Source organism: Anguilla anguilla, chromosome 12, assembly GCF_013347855.1.
Source record: "Anguilla anguilla isolate fAngAng1 chromosome 12, fAngAng1.pri, whole genome shotgun sequence".
In the NCBI taxonomy this organism is placed as follows: domain Eukaryota; kingdom Metazoa; phylum Chordata; class Actinopteri; order Anguilliformes; family Anguillidae; genus Anguilla; species Anguilla anguilla.
In genome coordinates, this window is record NC_049212.1 from 33,064,679 (window position 1) to 33,082,006 (window position 17,328).

Here is a 17,328-nt window from a genome sequence, read left to right on the forward strand (position 1 = left end):
GGGAAGAGAGAGAGAGGGAGGGGAGAGAGTGAAAGAGGGAGGAGGGGGAAAAGAGAGGGAGGAAGGGAGGGGAGAGTGAGAGGAGAGAGAGGGAAAGGAGAGAGAGAGGAGAGAGAGGGAAAGGAGAGAGTGAGAGGAATGAGAGGAGAGAGAAAGAGAGAGAGGAGAGAGAGAGCGTAAGAGGAAAGAGAGAGAGAGAGAGTGAGTGGAGGGAGAGAGAGAGAGAGACTGCAGCGGGCCCTGCTTCTTCGGGGGAGATCACCAGCGCGAGGCCACAAAAACACATTAAGCAGCATGATGGATCCCCCGCCGGCTCGCGGCGTACGGGGTGCGCAGGGAGAAGAGCCAGGTGGGAGGGCTGATCACGAGGCGCGTTTACGAGCCCCTGCACGCCGCACACCCCGCACACGCCACACACCCGACAGCGTCACGGAGCGTGGGCACGAGGAGACGGCGTGTAACGCACTCCCATTCGGACGCGTCTGACGCACTGTCTGTGCCTGGGGCACCCTTCTGCTCCCAGCGAAGGTCAGCGGCCCCGGTGAGGACATGGGGGGGGCGGGCTGTAGGCGGGTGTGACTCAGCAGCAGGCCCCCGCGGTCACGACCCCGCCTCCCCGGGGGACCCGTCCTCCGCACCGCCATCTCACACGAACCCCACAGACGCGCGGACACGCCCACCTCATCTCAGCCCGCCTCACACGCCAACCAGCCATGGCTGCATCTGCTGCTAATGGACGACTTCTGTGTGTGTGTGTGTGTGTGAGTGTGTGCGTGCGTGCGTGCGTGCGTATGTGTGAGAGTGTGTGTGTGTGCATGTGTGAGAGTATGTGTGTGTGTGTGTTTGTCTATGTCTGTGTGGGTGTGAGTGCATTTGTGTTTGTGTGAGCGCTTGTGTGCGTGTTTGTCTGTGTGTGTGTGCATGTGTGTATGTGCCTGTGTGTGCACCTGTGTGTGCATGCATGCTTGTGTGTCTTTGTATGTGTGTGTGTGTGTGTGCGCGCGCATTTGGGAGAGGTGGGGTGTGTGGAGGATGTTTAGTCTGGAAATCAATTCCCCAGAGGAGAACACTGATGTGGATTAACTGCGTGCCATCCGTGCAGAAAAAGCCGAACCGCAACAAAAGCTGACAGACGATCAGACTGTGATATTCAGCACGTGCAGTGAAACGTCTGATTTTCCGATAAAAATAAAGGTGAGGCCATTGTGAATTTTGATAACGCTGACAACGTGCACTTCAGTCAACTGGCTGCACTCACAGTACCACAAATGCACAGACATGCACAATGGTGCAGCGACTGTATTGTAAAAATGCACTTGCCAGTTTGTTACCGAATAAACCTGATGAATAAAAACGTACATACACACCCGTTTCAGGTTCTACAGTGTGCTGGCATAAAAAATATAAGCCATTAAAGCCATGGCCACTGGTTGTGCTTTACCACCTCTATTAAAAGATAAAACACAGGAAAAGGCTGGTCCGTGAATGCAGTACATGACAGGAAAATATAAATGGTGCGTGGATGTAAAGAGATTTAAGTACAGGGAAAGGAAGCAGCGCTGCGGTGTTTAATTAACTCGTGTTACATAAACTGTATGCGATTAAGCAGAGAGCATTTGCATAAATGACAGCATAAATTCTTCAGAGGAAAATGGCTGGTTTGATATGCGCAGACAGCTGGTAGCATAAAATGACTTGTAGCGTAACAGCTACAGTAACGCTGCAGCCGCGGTATTCAGACGCTGTATTTTTTCAGTATGTACTTCCCCCCCCCCCTTGATGTCATACTACATTTAACCTGGGCAGCACTTCAGGGGACTGAGTACAGCACTGAGCATTTCCTTTCATTAAGTCACCATTCTACGGAACCACTTTCACCATTCTACAGAATCGTCTTAGGCAACCATTTTAACAAGCTATCACAATACGCCACAGTGCAACAGAGCAAATGTAAGTAAGTAAATAAATGGATAAATAAATGTAAAAAGGGATAATGATTGCTGCTGAAATGAGCATTTGCAGTTTGCACTGTACAGAAACCATGAGCTAAAACTGTTCAGAGCTCCACTGTAAAAGGGCTGAATTTGTAGAAAAGGAACCAGCACTGCTTTTCGCTTAAAAAAAATAAAATAAAATAAAATAATGAACAAAACCTGTGTGCTCCAAATCCTGTACTAGTGAAGTCAAGAAAGATTTTGTTTCTCCTGCTACGTTTTTTCAGTACTTTCACCAGCTTAATCATGTCTGTCTTTGACATGTTTTATAGTGACAGATTACTGGGACACGGTGACCTTCCTCACCGCCACTGAGTCTTATTGGGCCCTTGGGGTCAATTTAACCACTCCCGCCCACAGGAAGACTGAACCAGTAAAGCAAATTCTTTTAAGCTCCCCCCCGCCCACCCCCACCTCTTGTTTTCAGCGGCCTTGATGTCACTGGTGGGATATACCACTGGCTAGCCAGGCCTGAGCCAGCTGGAACACTTGAGCTTGTGTTTACACTAGCACTGATTCAACTCTGAATAGTTTTTAAGTGAGGTCATGCTCTTATCTTATGTTCCGCCATTTTGAGAACCAGTTAGGACAGTTGATCCATGGTACCCCACTCGAGCTTACATTTTGTGAATGATTTTAACAGCAACTAGAATAAATGACAAAAAGCAAGTAGTAACCAATACAGGCAAAATGCCCCCTAGGAGCTGGTACAAAATGCCAAGCTGTAACCTAACTAATAATTTAATCTCAGTTAGGACAAATTGCCCTCCTGATTTTAAACCAGCCTTCACAAGGACAAATGCATGAATGCACCAAAAAATAATAAATAAATAAATAAAACGACACAATTCACCAGCGCCACTCTCTCATGTTGCGTTAGCTGCTGGCATGTGGATGCCGAGTGTCAGGCAGTTGATCTCTGACCTCTGGAAGGGTTCTAGAGACTAGCATACCTGAGAGAATTCAGCGAAAACGCACAGAGACGTTTTGAAAGCTGCCATACTGACACGGCGGGGCCAGGCTCACGTGAAGCAAGCAGCAGTAAAATAAATAAAAATAAATAAATCATTTATAAAAAAGCATAACATTTTACAGCGTGTGTATAATTGACAACACAAAACAAGACTTGAGTAAGATATCCCTCTTGTTCATATTCAACACATAGCAAAGTGCAATGTCCTAGAAAAAAATACTGTCTGACCAAATGGGTCCATTTCCACCCAACAAGCTTCGCAATTCACACGGATGAAAACAGCAAACTGCTTTAAGAATACCTATCTAGTTATCTATGACAATATTTATCCCGTTTGTCAACAGAAATGCTTTTTTTTTTTTTTTTTGCTTGAAATGTACCGAAACATTATTACTTTTTGTTATGTATTGCGTCTTTAGTAAATAACCCACTTTTTTTGTGAGCGACCAACTGTACCAAAAGGAAATATATACCAGGAACTAGCACAGACATAACTAATTTACATTCTTGCAATATAAATAATAATTATGTGCAGTAGCCTGACAAACACAAGCCTCTCTGGCATAATATCCATACATTTCCCTAAATTACATAGGCAATTTACAGTTTCCCCACATGCTAAGCTTTGAGAGATTAACTGACATTCAAATGACATAGCCTTGTGCGAGATGTGCTTGTGAACATAAAAAACGGAATATTCATGACACAGCTTTCCACATGCATTTTATGCATAAAACTCTCATGTTTTATGTTCTGTCCATGCATCAGAAAAACGCAATACAAAAATCTACTTGGCTGTATTTCAAATATGCAGGAATTAAATATCTATTGTTCAAACAAGTCCGACACCTCTGCCAATGAATGAAAAGAGAACAGAGACAAATAAGTGCATTCATGCACCAAATTTTTATTATTTTTTTAACAGAAAAAACTGGAATAACATTCATACCACTATCTTGGCATACGTTAAATAAATAAACAGCGTGCCTTGTGCATTGTCACTAATGGATCCATGCGAACTTCGTGCACATGCTGCAGATGCACGCAGGGGGGAAAGCAGGAAGAGGAGGCGAGGAAGAGGAGGCGAGGAGGAGGCGCCGGACTCACCGTTCTCCGTGTTCTCGTGCTCGGTGTCGGTGAGCGTCAGGTTGGAGTTGGCCCGGCTGGACAGGCAGGAGCTGCGGCCCGATTTGATGTTCCTCCCCCAGAGCCTGACGGCGTGCTCGGGGGACATGATGCCGTCCGTCTCCGTGTCGGCGTCCGAGCCGGCGCTGGCCGAGTAGCCGCGGAAGGCCATGGGGTGAGAGGTCATGGGCTCTCCGAAGCCCAGCTCGCGCAGAGAGAAGTCTGCCCCTGGACAAACGCACACGGGCAACAGGTAAGAGCCGATTTCACTCCTCGACGCCGCCGGGTTCAGCATCAAACTGTGTCCAAATCCGTATGTTCAGTAGCCAAGAAACCCAACACTCCTCAAAAACTATCCTACTTGTATACATGCTTCTGGAATATAGGCATGGTTAACGAATGTAGTCATGGTTACCAAATGTAGGCATAGTTACGGAATGTAAGCATGGTTATGGAATGTAGGCATGATTATCAAACGTAGGCATTGTCAGGGAATGTATACATTGCTATGGAGTGTAAAAGGGGTCACGGATGTACCATGGTTATGGAGTATATGCACGGTTACGGAATGTAGGCATGGTAACGGATGTATGTATGGTTATGGAATATCAGCATGGTTATGGAATGTAGGCATGGTAACGGATGTAAGCACGTCTATGGACTGCAAGCATGGTTATGGAATGTACGCATTGCTAGGGAATGTATTCCTGTAGGCATGGTGAGGGTCATCCAGCTGCTTATCACACCAGTAATCTTAACATGTGATTGATACATTGGTTTCCAAGACGACCAGCCAATTCACGACACCTCGGTGGCTATAAGACACCAATAAATGATAAATGATCTGTCAGAAACCCTGGCCACCAAAACAATATAAATTACCTTTTCAGTCTTTGAAGTACACTCTCAGGCTCAATTCAGAAAGCAGCGTGGACATAACACAAACACCAAATGGAAAATATATTGTTTATACAGTTAAAAACAACAACCAAGAAACCCTCTAATTCATTTTAAGGTGTTTGCCATTAAACATACATGTACTGATGTGTGCATTTTAAGACCACATCCCTCACATATGCCTAGTTACAGCCTTTATTGGATGCCGCAATGAAAAAAACACACTGATCGATCGGTCATGATTAAGGGTGGGAGAGTTTGATTGCGTAAATGAGTACTTTTTTCTTCCCATATGAGTGACAGCTTGATGGCAATCATTCTGAGAGTTCACTTTCATTACAGGGGAGTGTTCTGCGATGCAGACAAACCCCAATTTACATGCCTTTACGTGGCACACACTCCATCATCAAAGGGGGCGCATAAACATAACCCCTTAAGAGCATGAAATTACACACATGCATCAATAAGACTGTCCAAGCAAGGGGCCATTAATGTTGGAGGGAAAAATGCAAAGGCCAAGACTTTCTGTCTATAAATATCAATGCAAATTCTCAAATTTAGCCACTTCAACAAAATGAGACCTTCCTTTTCACTATGAAAGCCGCGTGCGTCCATAGTGTTTCATAGTAAAGGTTAGGGAAATGTGTCGCACACATACAGGTGTGTTTGTGCGAGTGCGTATAGGGGTGTATAAATACGGGCATATGTCTGTATGTGTGTGTGCTTGCACGTGTGCATGTATTATCTGTTATCTTGAGCTGGGTTCTGAATTTATATGAAGCGCTCACTCAGGTCTGTCACAAAATGAATCTTCTAATTCCAATCTGATTGCCACGGAGACGAAGACAAACCAATAAGATCGCCATCTGTGGCCTGTTTCCCTCTCTTATTGCGCTCTCAACCGCACTTTACAACCTGACAGCCTAGAACTCTATGGTATGCAGCATGCTTCTATGGAACGGCACACAAGAGACATTCCAGATGGAGAAAATGGCAAGATGCGGCACCGCAGTTGCCATCCTCGTACTGAGGATGTACTTCCCCTGCACTCACAGTTCATAGAGAAGAAACAAATAATGACAACTACCATTTCTCCATGCAGGTCAATATATGCCGCCACGCTATCAAGACCCTAATTGAGCCAAAATGGCTGCATTAGTGTTTGTTTATTGCCAATTACATTACAGATTAACCTGCCCCGTGCTGACTCAGATCTCAGCTTCTGCCAGGAAAAGCCTTTAGAGCCGCTTCGCCTGGACGTTTCCCATTCCCCACCCATCGTGAGACATGACCTCCAGCGACGAAAGGTAGTTTCTCAAGCTTCTGGCGCTTGTTCCCCGCTGCATAATCCAATAAAGTCTGAGCTAACCCGCGAATACCGCGACCTGCTTGACTCACGCCCACCTGCCCACTCTCCCCCACCCCAATTTCTGTGGACCTCTGTAAAACTCACTGTCCTAATGAGATCAAGAGACCGAGGCAAGCTGCCCGACTGCGAAGAGGTGTTGCGCATTAGAAAGTACGAGCAGAATCCTACACAGAGCTGGTTTCGCACTGCAGTTAAACATTTCCAAAAACTTTCAGGAAGCTCAAAGCCCGCAACTGCAGCATCTTAAAGCCTTCACCCTCATTACCACATTAGAGATTGTAACACTGAGAGAGCTATCCCTGTGTTCGCTATGAAAATAAGCAACGCCTCACATGCGCCTGTATACCACCACAACGCTCACTGCGTTTCACTTCCCCGAACGAGCGCTGTGGAACCGCACGCGGGCTACACGGTCGGTGGCGGTGCCGAAGGTTCCCCACCTGGCCTGCAGAACTCGTCCGACTCCTGGTGCACCAGGTCCTGGACGCGGGCGCCGTAGGCCAGCCTGGAGTCCTGGTCGAAGGCCTTGAGCGTCTCGCTGGAGCTGTAGGACCTGGGGTTGAGCTTGCAGTCGTCGCTCTCGGCCGAGGAGCTGGTGTAGCGCCGCTCGGCGTCCCGCCGGCCCGTCAGCGAGCGGTAGGGTTTGCGCTCCTTCGCGTCCATGGCTGCCTCTTCCTCCGCTGCCTCTTCAACACCGCGGCTCGACGAGGGGGGCTAATCAGATCCGGCGATCCTGCGAAAAGAGGACGGCGGAAAAACCCTCCACTTATTACGCCGCACTTTACGCCAGGCAGAACCCAAGAGCTTGCCATTGGAAATCCTTCATTTGAATGTCTACGTAGTGTTTATGAAGATACTATGTAGTGCTTATGAAGGTGTTTTGTAGCTTATATGAAAGACCATTCATAGATGGCATTACCAGAACTTGTCATTGTATTGAGAAATTCCTGCATCTTTACATAACTGTGTGGTCAGTGCCATTGGCAGGGCTTGTGGTTATATGTCCAGTAAATATCTAGAGATGACGAGCATTCATCTGCAATTGGTTTAAATATAGACCATGAAATTAGTGGTTTACATAAGTACTTTTTTTTAGGTCACACATTTAAAGGAACTGAGAAAACAGACCAGCCACACAATGTGCTAATAAACGACAGAACAAAACAACTCTTCTGATGACAAACAATTAACGAGTGCATTGAATGTTTGCGATTGCCATTAATTTTTCTTCTTTTTACTGGACCCATTCCCACATCACCGACGGACACAGTTTACATAACTTTGCTGGCTTATAAATGTTAATTTGCATCCTGGCATCTGTCAGCTCAAAACAGATAATTACATCCAAACTCTATAGGGTGCAATCGGAATGTGACACAAGGTTAAATGCTGCAGTGGCGATACAGCAGTACTGAAACATGCAGGACGTTGAAGGTATCAGTCAACCAACATTCAAATAACAAAGAAATATCATTTCCTTTGAAAACAGCAAGCAGTTGAGGTTCAAGAGCTTATTCGGCTCCGATATCCATGCGTCTGAATAGTGCGAATGTTAAAGAGTACTGAAAATCTCAGTACTGCAGCTCTCCCAAAACTCAAAACAAAAATAGTCCAACCTCGACAACGTTTGGGACTGAGGCTCCTTATTAGTCTGAAAAAACCCTCGAAACCACCGATGCAATCTAAAGTCTATTTTCAGTCTTCTTCACACCATGGACTGCAGAGTTTGGCTATAAATATAATGCCTATGCTGTAGGTATATACGAACAAAGAGACATTCGTGATCATTGTACTTGCATACAAAATGGTATCCTAAATACAGAGGGGGGAAAAGTCATTAGCCATGTGTCAATCTGCACCTAAGGAAGACATAAAACAACAACAGCTTATGATATATAACACATATATATGATTATGATATATAACGCATATACCATACTGTAAATTGTCATAAGATAAAAGAGCTGTTAAGAGTGGCAGCTGGTCTGGAGGGCAACACACTGTTAATTTTTAATGTGTTAATTAGTGTCTGAAAGTCCCATGCTGAAATTGCCCTTTTTATGCATTTGACATTAAGCGGAGTGGTGCAGACTCAGTGAGCTGGGACTGGCAGGAAGGTCCCAGAAGAAGAAGAAAAAAAAAAAAACACCTACCCCCAACAGCAAATGAGGGCTCAATCTTACAGTGTCACATGATATGGAAGGTGAAATGACATCACTTGACATATGGCATTGTCGGAACCTTCAGATGTCTATTTCACTTCCCAGATCATAAAAAATACAACAGAAATAGCTTATTGGCATGGACAGATGTTTACGTTTTTCTTAATCACGCGACCTAAATGGCAAAATGGCATGTGAAAAATCATTACATTTTTATCCCTTGTGGAGCCATATAAATACAGTTAGTGTTTAATTAACACTGAACCTTTTACCATGTATGTGCAAGCATTTCATAATGTTTCCCAGTAAAGCCCATCTTGCATCCATTTTTTTCCCAGTTAAGGAGACAGAAACCATCAGTGAGGCTCTCAGCTGCAGTACTTCCAGGAAAACAGCCGGGATTAAAGTCCGATAAAATACTACAGGGGAAATCTTCTACCCATAAAACGTTTACGATCCAAGCACTCCACAAATATATTTTTTTATGTGCCGTACAGAAATGTTGCTCTTGCAGCACCTTTAGAAGTGGCAGGTGCTTTTCCATAGTTTGTGATGTATTAAAGATATTAATCATCACAGCTGCCTTTCCCAACACCCCTGTAGAACTTACTTACTAAAAGTACATCAGTCCTGTAATCAACAGATTTCTCCTGTCCAGCTGTGGAATGCATCATCATATGCGGTGTAATAATGAAGGCGACTACATTATTATGAGAAACAGATCAGATGAGAGGGGAAAACGTAAAAGCTTGTCAAATTGCTGAAGAGGTACCGGGGAAGCTTAAAGCATGTTTAAGAAGCTAGGCAATTGTTTTCTGTTAGTATCAGTTGAAGTAGAGGGATTTTTACACTGCCATTTTGTTTATTGAATAGCCACCTTGTCAACACGCACACACACACACACACACACACAAACAAACAAGTACAGGCACACCTTAGTGAGATACCTCAAATCAAGCATACAGAGGGTTGTTACCTCACACGTTGCTAATTTGTGATTTACAGATCTACAGATGGTTCAAATGGTTCGTCTGTTGTAGCCAAAAGATTTTTAAAATGCACTGTTGACAAATCAGATGCTGTTCTCAAATAATAGCTTCCACTTTGTTTCCACTTTCAAGCGATACGAATCTGGAATTCAGCAAAGTCATTATCAGAGGACGTCTCAGATACTGTGGGTGAAGTTGTGAAAACTAACTATTTATCTTCTGATAAAAATATGTCTCCGGATATTACAGAAGGAGGACTATTCTGCACAAGGCAATTAAAAAAACAACAAAACAAAAAACTTGCTAGGAAAATGTTTTGAAGAAAAACATGTTCTCAGCTCCTGTCTGGATAATGAATTGCTTTTAGAAAACTGTGGTATTAACATCTTTAGACAGAACAGTAGTCCAAGGAAAACTACATGTGGCCCTTCAAAAGAGAAGAGGAAAAAACCGGCATTATCACAAGCTGTTATGCTGGGTTTTGGGGTCACCTATTGTTATCACTGACAGCTGAAAAGATGCCTGTGATTAACGACTTGCAACCCTTAACAGGAAAACCTCCCCTGTTGACACCCCCCCCCTCCCATAGAAAAAGAAAACATCTTTTCTCCTTGAGACAGAAAATGCACTTTGACTGCATCTAAGAAAATTAGGGAGCTTTTTCTTCCAAATTTCTAATTTCCTACTACCTTTTTTTTTTATTTTTTACCCATGATCCTTCATCTAATGCGAAAGTTAGGGAGTGACAAAAAGCAAGCCTTCTGAAATTAAAAGCGATGTACTTTAGGCGCATTGTATTCATTTCAAAAGATGGGGTTCAATTGCAGTGACCCCCTTTCTTCTTCCGCGGATCCTTTCTGCCACTCTAATTGGCCGGCAGCTCCTCGGGGGCCATGGGAACGGCCGGCCGAGCCTTTCACCGAAGCGCCGGGGCGGCGTGCGCGCTCTCCGACAGCCGAGACGCACCACGAAATAACAACCTTCCAGAGCGCGCTTCTGCTGGAACACCGCCACTGCTCTCCGCGTCTGAAACCCACCCACCCTCCGCTCAGCTAGCTGACGTCCCCCCTCAGCGAGCGTTCCAATTTAGGCTGTGAGTTCTTACTTGTGCATTTCGGCATCCACGCAATTTTAAAAACCATGAATTTAGAGCGAGTAAAGCACTGAGCACAGGGCCAAAACTGAATAAATTAAACATGTGCCATAGACCACAATAAATAACAATGGAGTCCAAGTTTCTTTTTAACGTGAAACATACTACTGACTACTATTTGACAAACAGTCTCTCACTTGATTACATGACCTTCTTTCGAAGACATGTTAGCATAGAGGTAAGGCAGCAATAATTACAGCTGTTCAAGACAGGTTTTTTGTTCAAAAACCAAGAAATATGTTCCGAGTCAGTGTACTATGCCACACCCTGGAATAATGTAACGTGTTAACTCTTGATTCTGGAAAAAGCAACAAAAAAGAACAATACATTCACTTTTTGATAATGCATTAGCAGATCTGAGCATTTCTTCGAACATGTCTAAATCCCCAGAAATCTGGATAAAACATTACCATTACCTGCACTACATGGGACAAATATCATAACATTTTCCACAATAAAAGCTACCAACTCTGAACGCTCACCGAGAAGTGCTATTTCAGATACGCTACAGGCACGCGGTGTAAATAAAAGATTCGCCTCCCATTTAGGAATCCCAGACTTACACCAATATATACTTTGCAGGGTATTTTTCTGAATGAATTTTTCACTTATGGGGGAAATAACTGGCCTCCAAAAGTCAGGCATGTGCAGTTAGCCCTCAGAACTCACTTCCAGTACAAGCAGCTAGGCTGTGCTACGCTTCAGCCCAGAACCCTTGTTTTTTTTGGTCAGATTCTTAATGCTTGAAGGCCTACGACTTCTCCGATGGGGATGAATAAAAGGATAGGACCGTGACAGGAAGTGCATCAAAAAAAGGAACAGTTTCAGATACTTTAACAATAGGCTTTCTATAGAGGGAAACAAAAGACAACAGTGTTCTACATTTCTGACATCCAGGGGTATAATTATCTCTGAAGCGTTTCAGACGCAAAGCCTTGGATATTTAACACCAGAGTGTTTATGTGCTGTCATCTTACCCTGTATAGGAAAATACTCTATGCAATGATTCCATATGCTTGTTTATAACTACAATGGCCTACAATGAGCTTAGCGGCTTCTGTATACTAGTGTACTAGACACATGTGTGTGTGTGCAGGGGGGGGGGTTCATGACAATCCCCATTGGTAGAGGGCCGTATGTAAAAGTAAAAGTAAAAGAAAGCACACAATGCTGTTTCTACTTCAGTCTTGCACTTGCACAGTCATGTGCCTTGTATGGCAAGTTGCAATGCATCACTTCTTTTTACATTTAAATGTTGCCATTTTCCTTAGAATGTAACTATTTAATAAATACAAAATAGATGTCAGTCTGCTTTACTAAAATAAGCCCAGACAAATTGTCGAAATGGATATTTGTGCATTTGGGAAACACAGATTGAAATTGCATCTGGTTTCTTTCTGTGATAATAAAACTGATTGAAAAAATTGATTTCCTTTTTTAAACTTCTCAGCTCATTCTTATTTTCTGACTTTGAAACTGAAGCACACTTTGGTCTTTAACAGGGATGAACTTGAATACCCTATTATCCAGCTTGCCAAATAATATTTAATATTAATAATAATATTTTCTTTTTGTTTGGTTGTGGAAATTGTATTTTATTGGGTTGCACACACATTCACAAAACTGCATGTGGGTAAAAAAATGTCCTGGACCTAACTAGTTGTAAAGCTGAAAAATATTTTGCAATAATACTCACAATTTAAAAAAATATACATTTTTTTTAATTCCAAAAAAAATTTGCTTGCTGGGTATTCACCTCTCCAACACAGGATGAAATCCAATTGTATAATGTAACATTCAAAACCTTGTGCAGTAAAAGCCTTTCCAATCAGCAAAGCTAGTAGATTCTTTAACCCTTTATTTCCACAATTTTAACAAAAAATAAAACATTTTGCCTGGTTTGCACTGTTCTAAAATAAAGTCTTACACTGTAACTTCGTGGCAACACACACACACATCTGTGTAGAAGTATTCAGGAGTACAAAAATAAGAGCATATGCAGTAAAACAGGTATACAATTTATCTATTATTAAACATTAAACACTACAGACAAGTGGACAATACAATATTCTCTCAAGAACATCCATTGCCCTTTATGTTGAAAGGACTATTCATGCACGGTTTATTTTTGGCTGGACCGCAACAGCAGGGCCAGCCCTATAAACGCGAATGTCTGTGACTGAGTGACTGAGTGAGTGATGAAGTTACACTGCGCATGTCTGTGACTGAGTGACTGAGTGATGAAGTTACACCATTGGTCGGCCGGTTCGGTCCAGCCATATACTAGGTTTTGACCTGGTCTTGTTTTCTTTTTCGTGAACAAAGCCAGTCTTGCTCAGCTGCTGGGAGCTGTCGCAGCCATTACGGAAATTACTATGGGCCACTCTACAGACCCACAGCATACCTGTACCTACTAAGAAAACCACCAGTGTGAATTGTATTAAAAGGAATTTCAATTTATTCAAAGGTTGCCAAGGACTGACTGGCTGAAGGAAGCTGGTTGGTAGTAATTGTCCGCATCCAGGCGGTCTGTAAAAATACCGAATCTAAACAGAGGGAGTGCAAAGGTGCCATACGAATGCAAATCGCTTCCTCTCCATCCATCAAATAATTAGAGGTTTGAGCTGAAGGCTGCCATTCGGCACCGGCTGTGCATAAAAAATAAAAATAAAAAACCCGCAGACCCGTTTCCAGGGTAATCGCTGGACCCAGGCGGATCGACCCGCATCGCTCCCTCTCTCCAGATGCAGTTTTAGTCTTTCCGTTAAAATGCAAAAGCCGCCAAGTGCCGCGTTCCTGAGGAGAATTATTATTTTCAGAACTGCGCGCGAGTGGGAGGGCATTTCTCGTTAGAGGTTACCCTAATCCCAGTTGACCAATTCATTGTCTGGAGTTCCGACAATTTGTTCTCGGAAAGGTTTCCTTGGGTAAGATTGGGAACTTTTTTTTTTTCCTTTTTGTTTGAGTGTGCATTTTATATTCACCTTCGATATGTGCAACTGGATGTAAAGCAGGAAGAGCACAGGCTGGAATACTGAACAGAGATCTGGCTTACATAACCGGTGCTGTGAGTGAGACAGGTGCATAGAGTCAGATAAAGGTCGTGTGCAACTGCAGTCGACTCCCTGCAACTGCAAACTGGACACAACTGCGTTCTCCTCTTTTTTTACCACACAGCATGCAGCTGCTCCAGTTTTGATTCCACAGACTTCACTTTCTCTGGATATATTATATGTATGCTGTCGTTACAGAATCCGGATCAGAATGAGACTTAATTCGGCCAAGTATGTTTTCATACGTACGAGGACTCCTAACTTGGTCAATCAGTCAAATTCCTTGTATGGATAAAAACACACGAGGCCAATAAAGTCCAATTCTGATCCCGATCCGGTAAATACAGCATACCCAGAAAGTAAAGTCTGCAGAATAAACACTGGACCCGCTACATACTGCGACAGGTCGAAGAATAACATGCTGCTAACAGCTGTCTCTAATAAAAATCCATAGCTGCCTTCAGAATCTCTTCAGAAGTCTACATCAATGTGTAAGTTCTCACCTTTCCTTAAGCATATTTACGAAACCACCCTTTCATTCAAACGCAGCCTATCGTGACACATCTTTGGTGGTTGTTTGCTAGCCCTGCCAACAAAAATCTCTTTGTTGAACGTAGCACCAATACAATACTGACATTTTCCGTTAACGAACAAAGGTGTGAAACTGAATACATCCGTAACAAACAAACGCTTTTGGATCTGTACCGAAAACACCTTACACTGATGTCTTGTCTACAAACATCAACAACGAGCCAGATCCCAGAATCTGTATGTACTGTAGCACCACCTTTTCAAAAGAATGATTTTACATTTGTATTCACAATCAATCCCCAGCTGGATGATCACGCAGAATATAATGTGAACCACAGCCACGGAATAATTTTGTTTATCTGGAACCAATTGCCATCTCCAGTTTTATCACACCTCCCATCTGGAATGCCCATTATCACCCATAAGCCCATCGGATCTCTGCAACACCCTACACCAAATCTGCCTCTTATCCCTCTTTGCAGTCCGCTGGCTAACTGAACAGTCATTAAATGCCCCTGAGCTCTTAGGGACCCTGATTTTGGCTACCATTTGGCTACTCTTCTCATTAGCAAAATACATTCAAGGTACTCACAGTTTTTCTGAGAATAATTCAGCAACACTTGCTTAAAAACACCACGCCAAAATTAGGATGAACCAGTATACCTGCAGGGCGGAAGGTTCCAGAAACGCAGAAGGAATATTTCAAATGCGCCTGTCCACGTGACACACAGAGCTCGTCTAGCTGTGATGTCACAATGGAGCGGAATCTGACCTCCCGCTTGATCAGGCCCACACATTCTGGGCTTTGGGGGGCAGGTGTCAATCTGTAGGAAATCTTCTCAAGGTCAAATCAAATAAACATACATTTAATAAAACACTGGCTTCTGTAAGAAGCTTATGCATATTTAAGGAACAGGAATACCATATGGCTTCAAAGCCATTTCATTTACTTTATTGCAACATAAGTCCATGTTTTGTTTATTGCCAACTACAATTTTTTTTTATATCATATAATCTGCAGTGTCCTAGTATCACTTAATACAGTCCACAAAGTATGGAATTATAAGCCTGTGCCTGAACCAGAATATCCAAAGTATAGTAATGCTTCATTACAAAAGAATAAGTAGGCCTATACTTACAGGACGAGCCTAGACAGGCTGAATAAATTGTTCTCATCATTATGCGCTCTTATTTTCAAACATAAAACATTAATAAATGTAATAGTTTCCCAATGGATGATTTTCCATTTCACAAACAAGGGCAAATGATCAGCAACAGGAAATTTCAGCCAATGCAGGCTATTTTAAATGAATCGCTCTTTGAGGAACCTTTTTGATTAAAAAGAGGTGAAGCGACTCAGCCACAGAGTGAAACCTGAAGCCTACCTGAAAATTTCCTGCTAAATAAAAAGCAATTAGGCGGCTGTACCTGGCAGTGATGCCACATCAGCCAAGGTGTCTGCCAGTAATGAGACACTGTGAAAGACCCTCATTAAGTCCTCCATGAGCACTAATCTTATGATCAACATCTTTCGCCAGAAGACATGAAAAAGTTTTGTGAATTTTACATTCTGCTCCTACGTCTCCACCTCTGAAACCTCTACATTTTATTTTTTTATATTTTTTACGGATTCATTTGTCCTTGTGGTACCGAGATGTAAATTCGTTGACAATTATGTACGAACTGTACAGGACCTCGATGATCACCCCCTACTCAATACAAAGTTAAGTCAGCTGTAGTTAGACAGCTATTACCATGGTTACCATATATATAATTATTTCAATTTTAATTACAAAAGAAAACCTGTCATCAAACATCATTAAATGCAGCGTTTGTTAATTTACCGGTTCGCGAAAACGTTTATAATCCGGTGAGAGGTGCCATAACTGGAGAGCTACAGCCAGGGTCCAAGACATCACAAGGCCCTCTCGCTCTCTGATGTAAACTCCGCCCCCCACATACCCCCCCCCCCCCCCCCCCAGCTGGAGAAAAGGAAAAAGAAATCAGTTCCAGGCATGGTTTAGCTATTGACACACCCACCCACACACACCCACACACCCACACAACACCCCCTCATACGCGCATAATGGGGGACAGTTTGAGAATAGGGGTGTCTGAGCATGACCGGAATCGTGCCCAGGGAGGCCTTTCAGACGAGCTGAATACCGGGGGCAGACCCCCCGCTCCTGCTCCTTTTGGGAAAACATTCTCAGGCCTTCATGTCCAGAGAAAGGCCCTGCAGGGCCCCAAGAAAGGTGTGTTTTCTGAAGAAGTGGAAGGGGGAGGGCGCCGCCTCTACAGACGCACGCACAGATGGGAGGGTTTTCAGGGGAACGGTTTGCCGACCGATTATTAATGCAGCAGCCTGTGAAGTGTTTGTGTGTGTGCGCGTGTGTGTGTGTGTGTGCATGAGTGTGCATGTATGTGTGTGTGCATTCGTGTATGCGTGAGTGTGCGTGCGTGTGTGTGTGTGTGTATGGGTGTGTGTGTGCCTGTGTATGAGTGTGTGTGTGTGTATGCATGTATGTGTGTGTGTGTGTGTGTGAGAGAGAGAGAGTGTGTGTGTGTTGGTATGTGTGCGCACGAGTGTAGGTGCATGTGTGCACGTGCAACTTTGCGTGTGCTAGTGCGTGTGCGCGCACAAAGCCAGCGGCGCCTCCTTGTGGGATCAAAGCGGGAGACTCGTCAGGACGTAAAGCAGGCACACCCCGTTAAAAGCTTTAACACTAACAGAGGCGGCACAGCAAAATGTCCCCACAATGTCGCTGTCATGTTATGGCCACGGTATAACACCGACTGAACACTCCGGTGACGCTGTGAGGACATCCTGTGTTAGCTGGGAGTCAGCAGCAGGGCAGCTGCAGCGCGCAGACCTGCTACTAATCACAGCCGGTGACTGAAGGTGACGGTCGGCACGGAGACCGACGAGGGAGCAGCGCTGCGAGTTCCAGCCGCGCACCACCGACCGCCAACGTCTCCCCTCCACTGGTCGTTTCTGACCTTGACTGCTCAATGTGAAGAGCGTCAGGGTCCTCTCTGGCTGTCACTGATCCATCAGCAGCTTAGCTGGGGAAAGATGCGG

At 44.0% G+C, this 17,328-nt stretch overlaps 1 protein-coding gene across 1 annotated transcript in view; it reads right to left on the reverse strand.

Annotated features, from left to right (window-relative positions):
• The window catches only part of tenm4 (teneurin transmembrane protein 4), a 209,865-nt gene that overhangs the window by 144,089 nt on the left and 48,448 nt on the right, over nucleotides 1-17,328 (reverse strand). Inside the window, 2 exon segments of the mRNA XM_035385277.1 lie at nucleotides 4,075-4,320; nucleotides 6,799-7,091. Of these exon segments, the coding sequence (XP_035241168.1) occupies nucleotides 4,075-4,320; nucleotides 6,799-7,021 (469 nt within the window). The 5' untranslated portion in view covers nucleotides 7,022-7,091.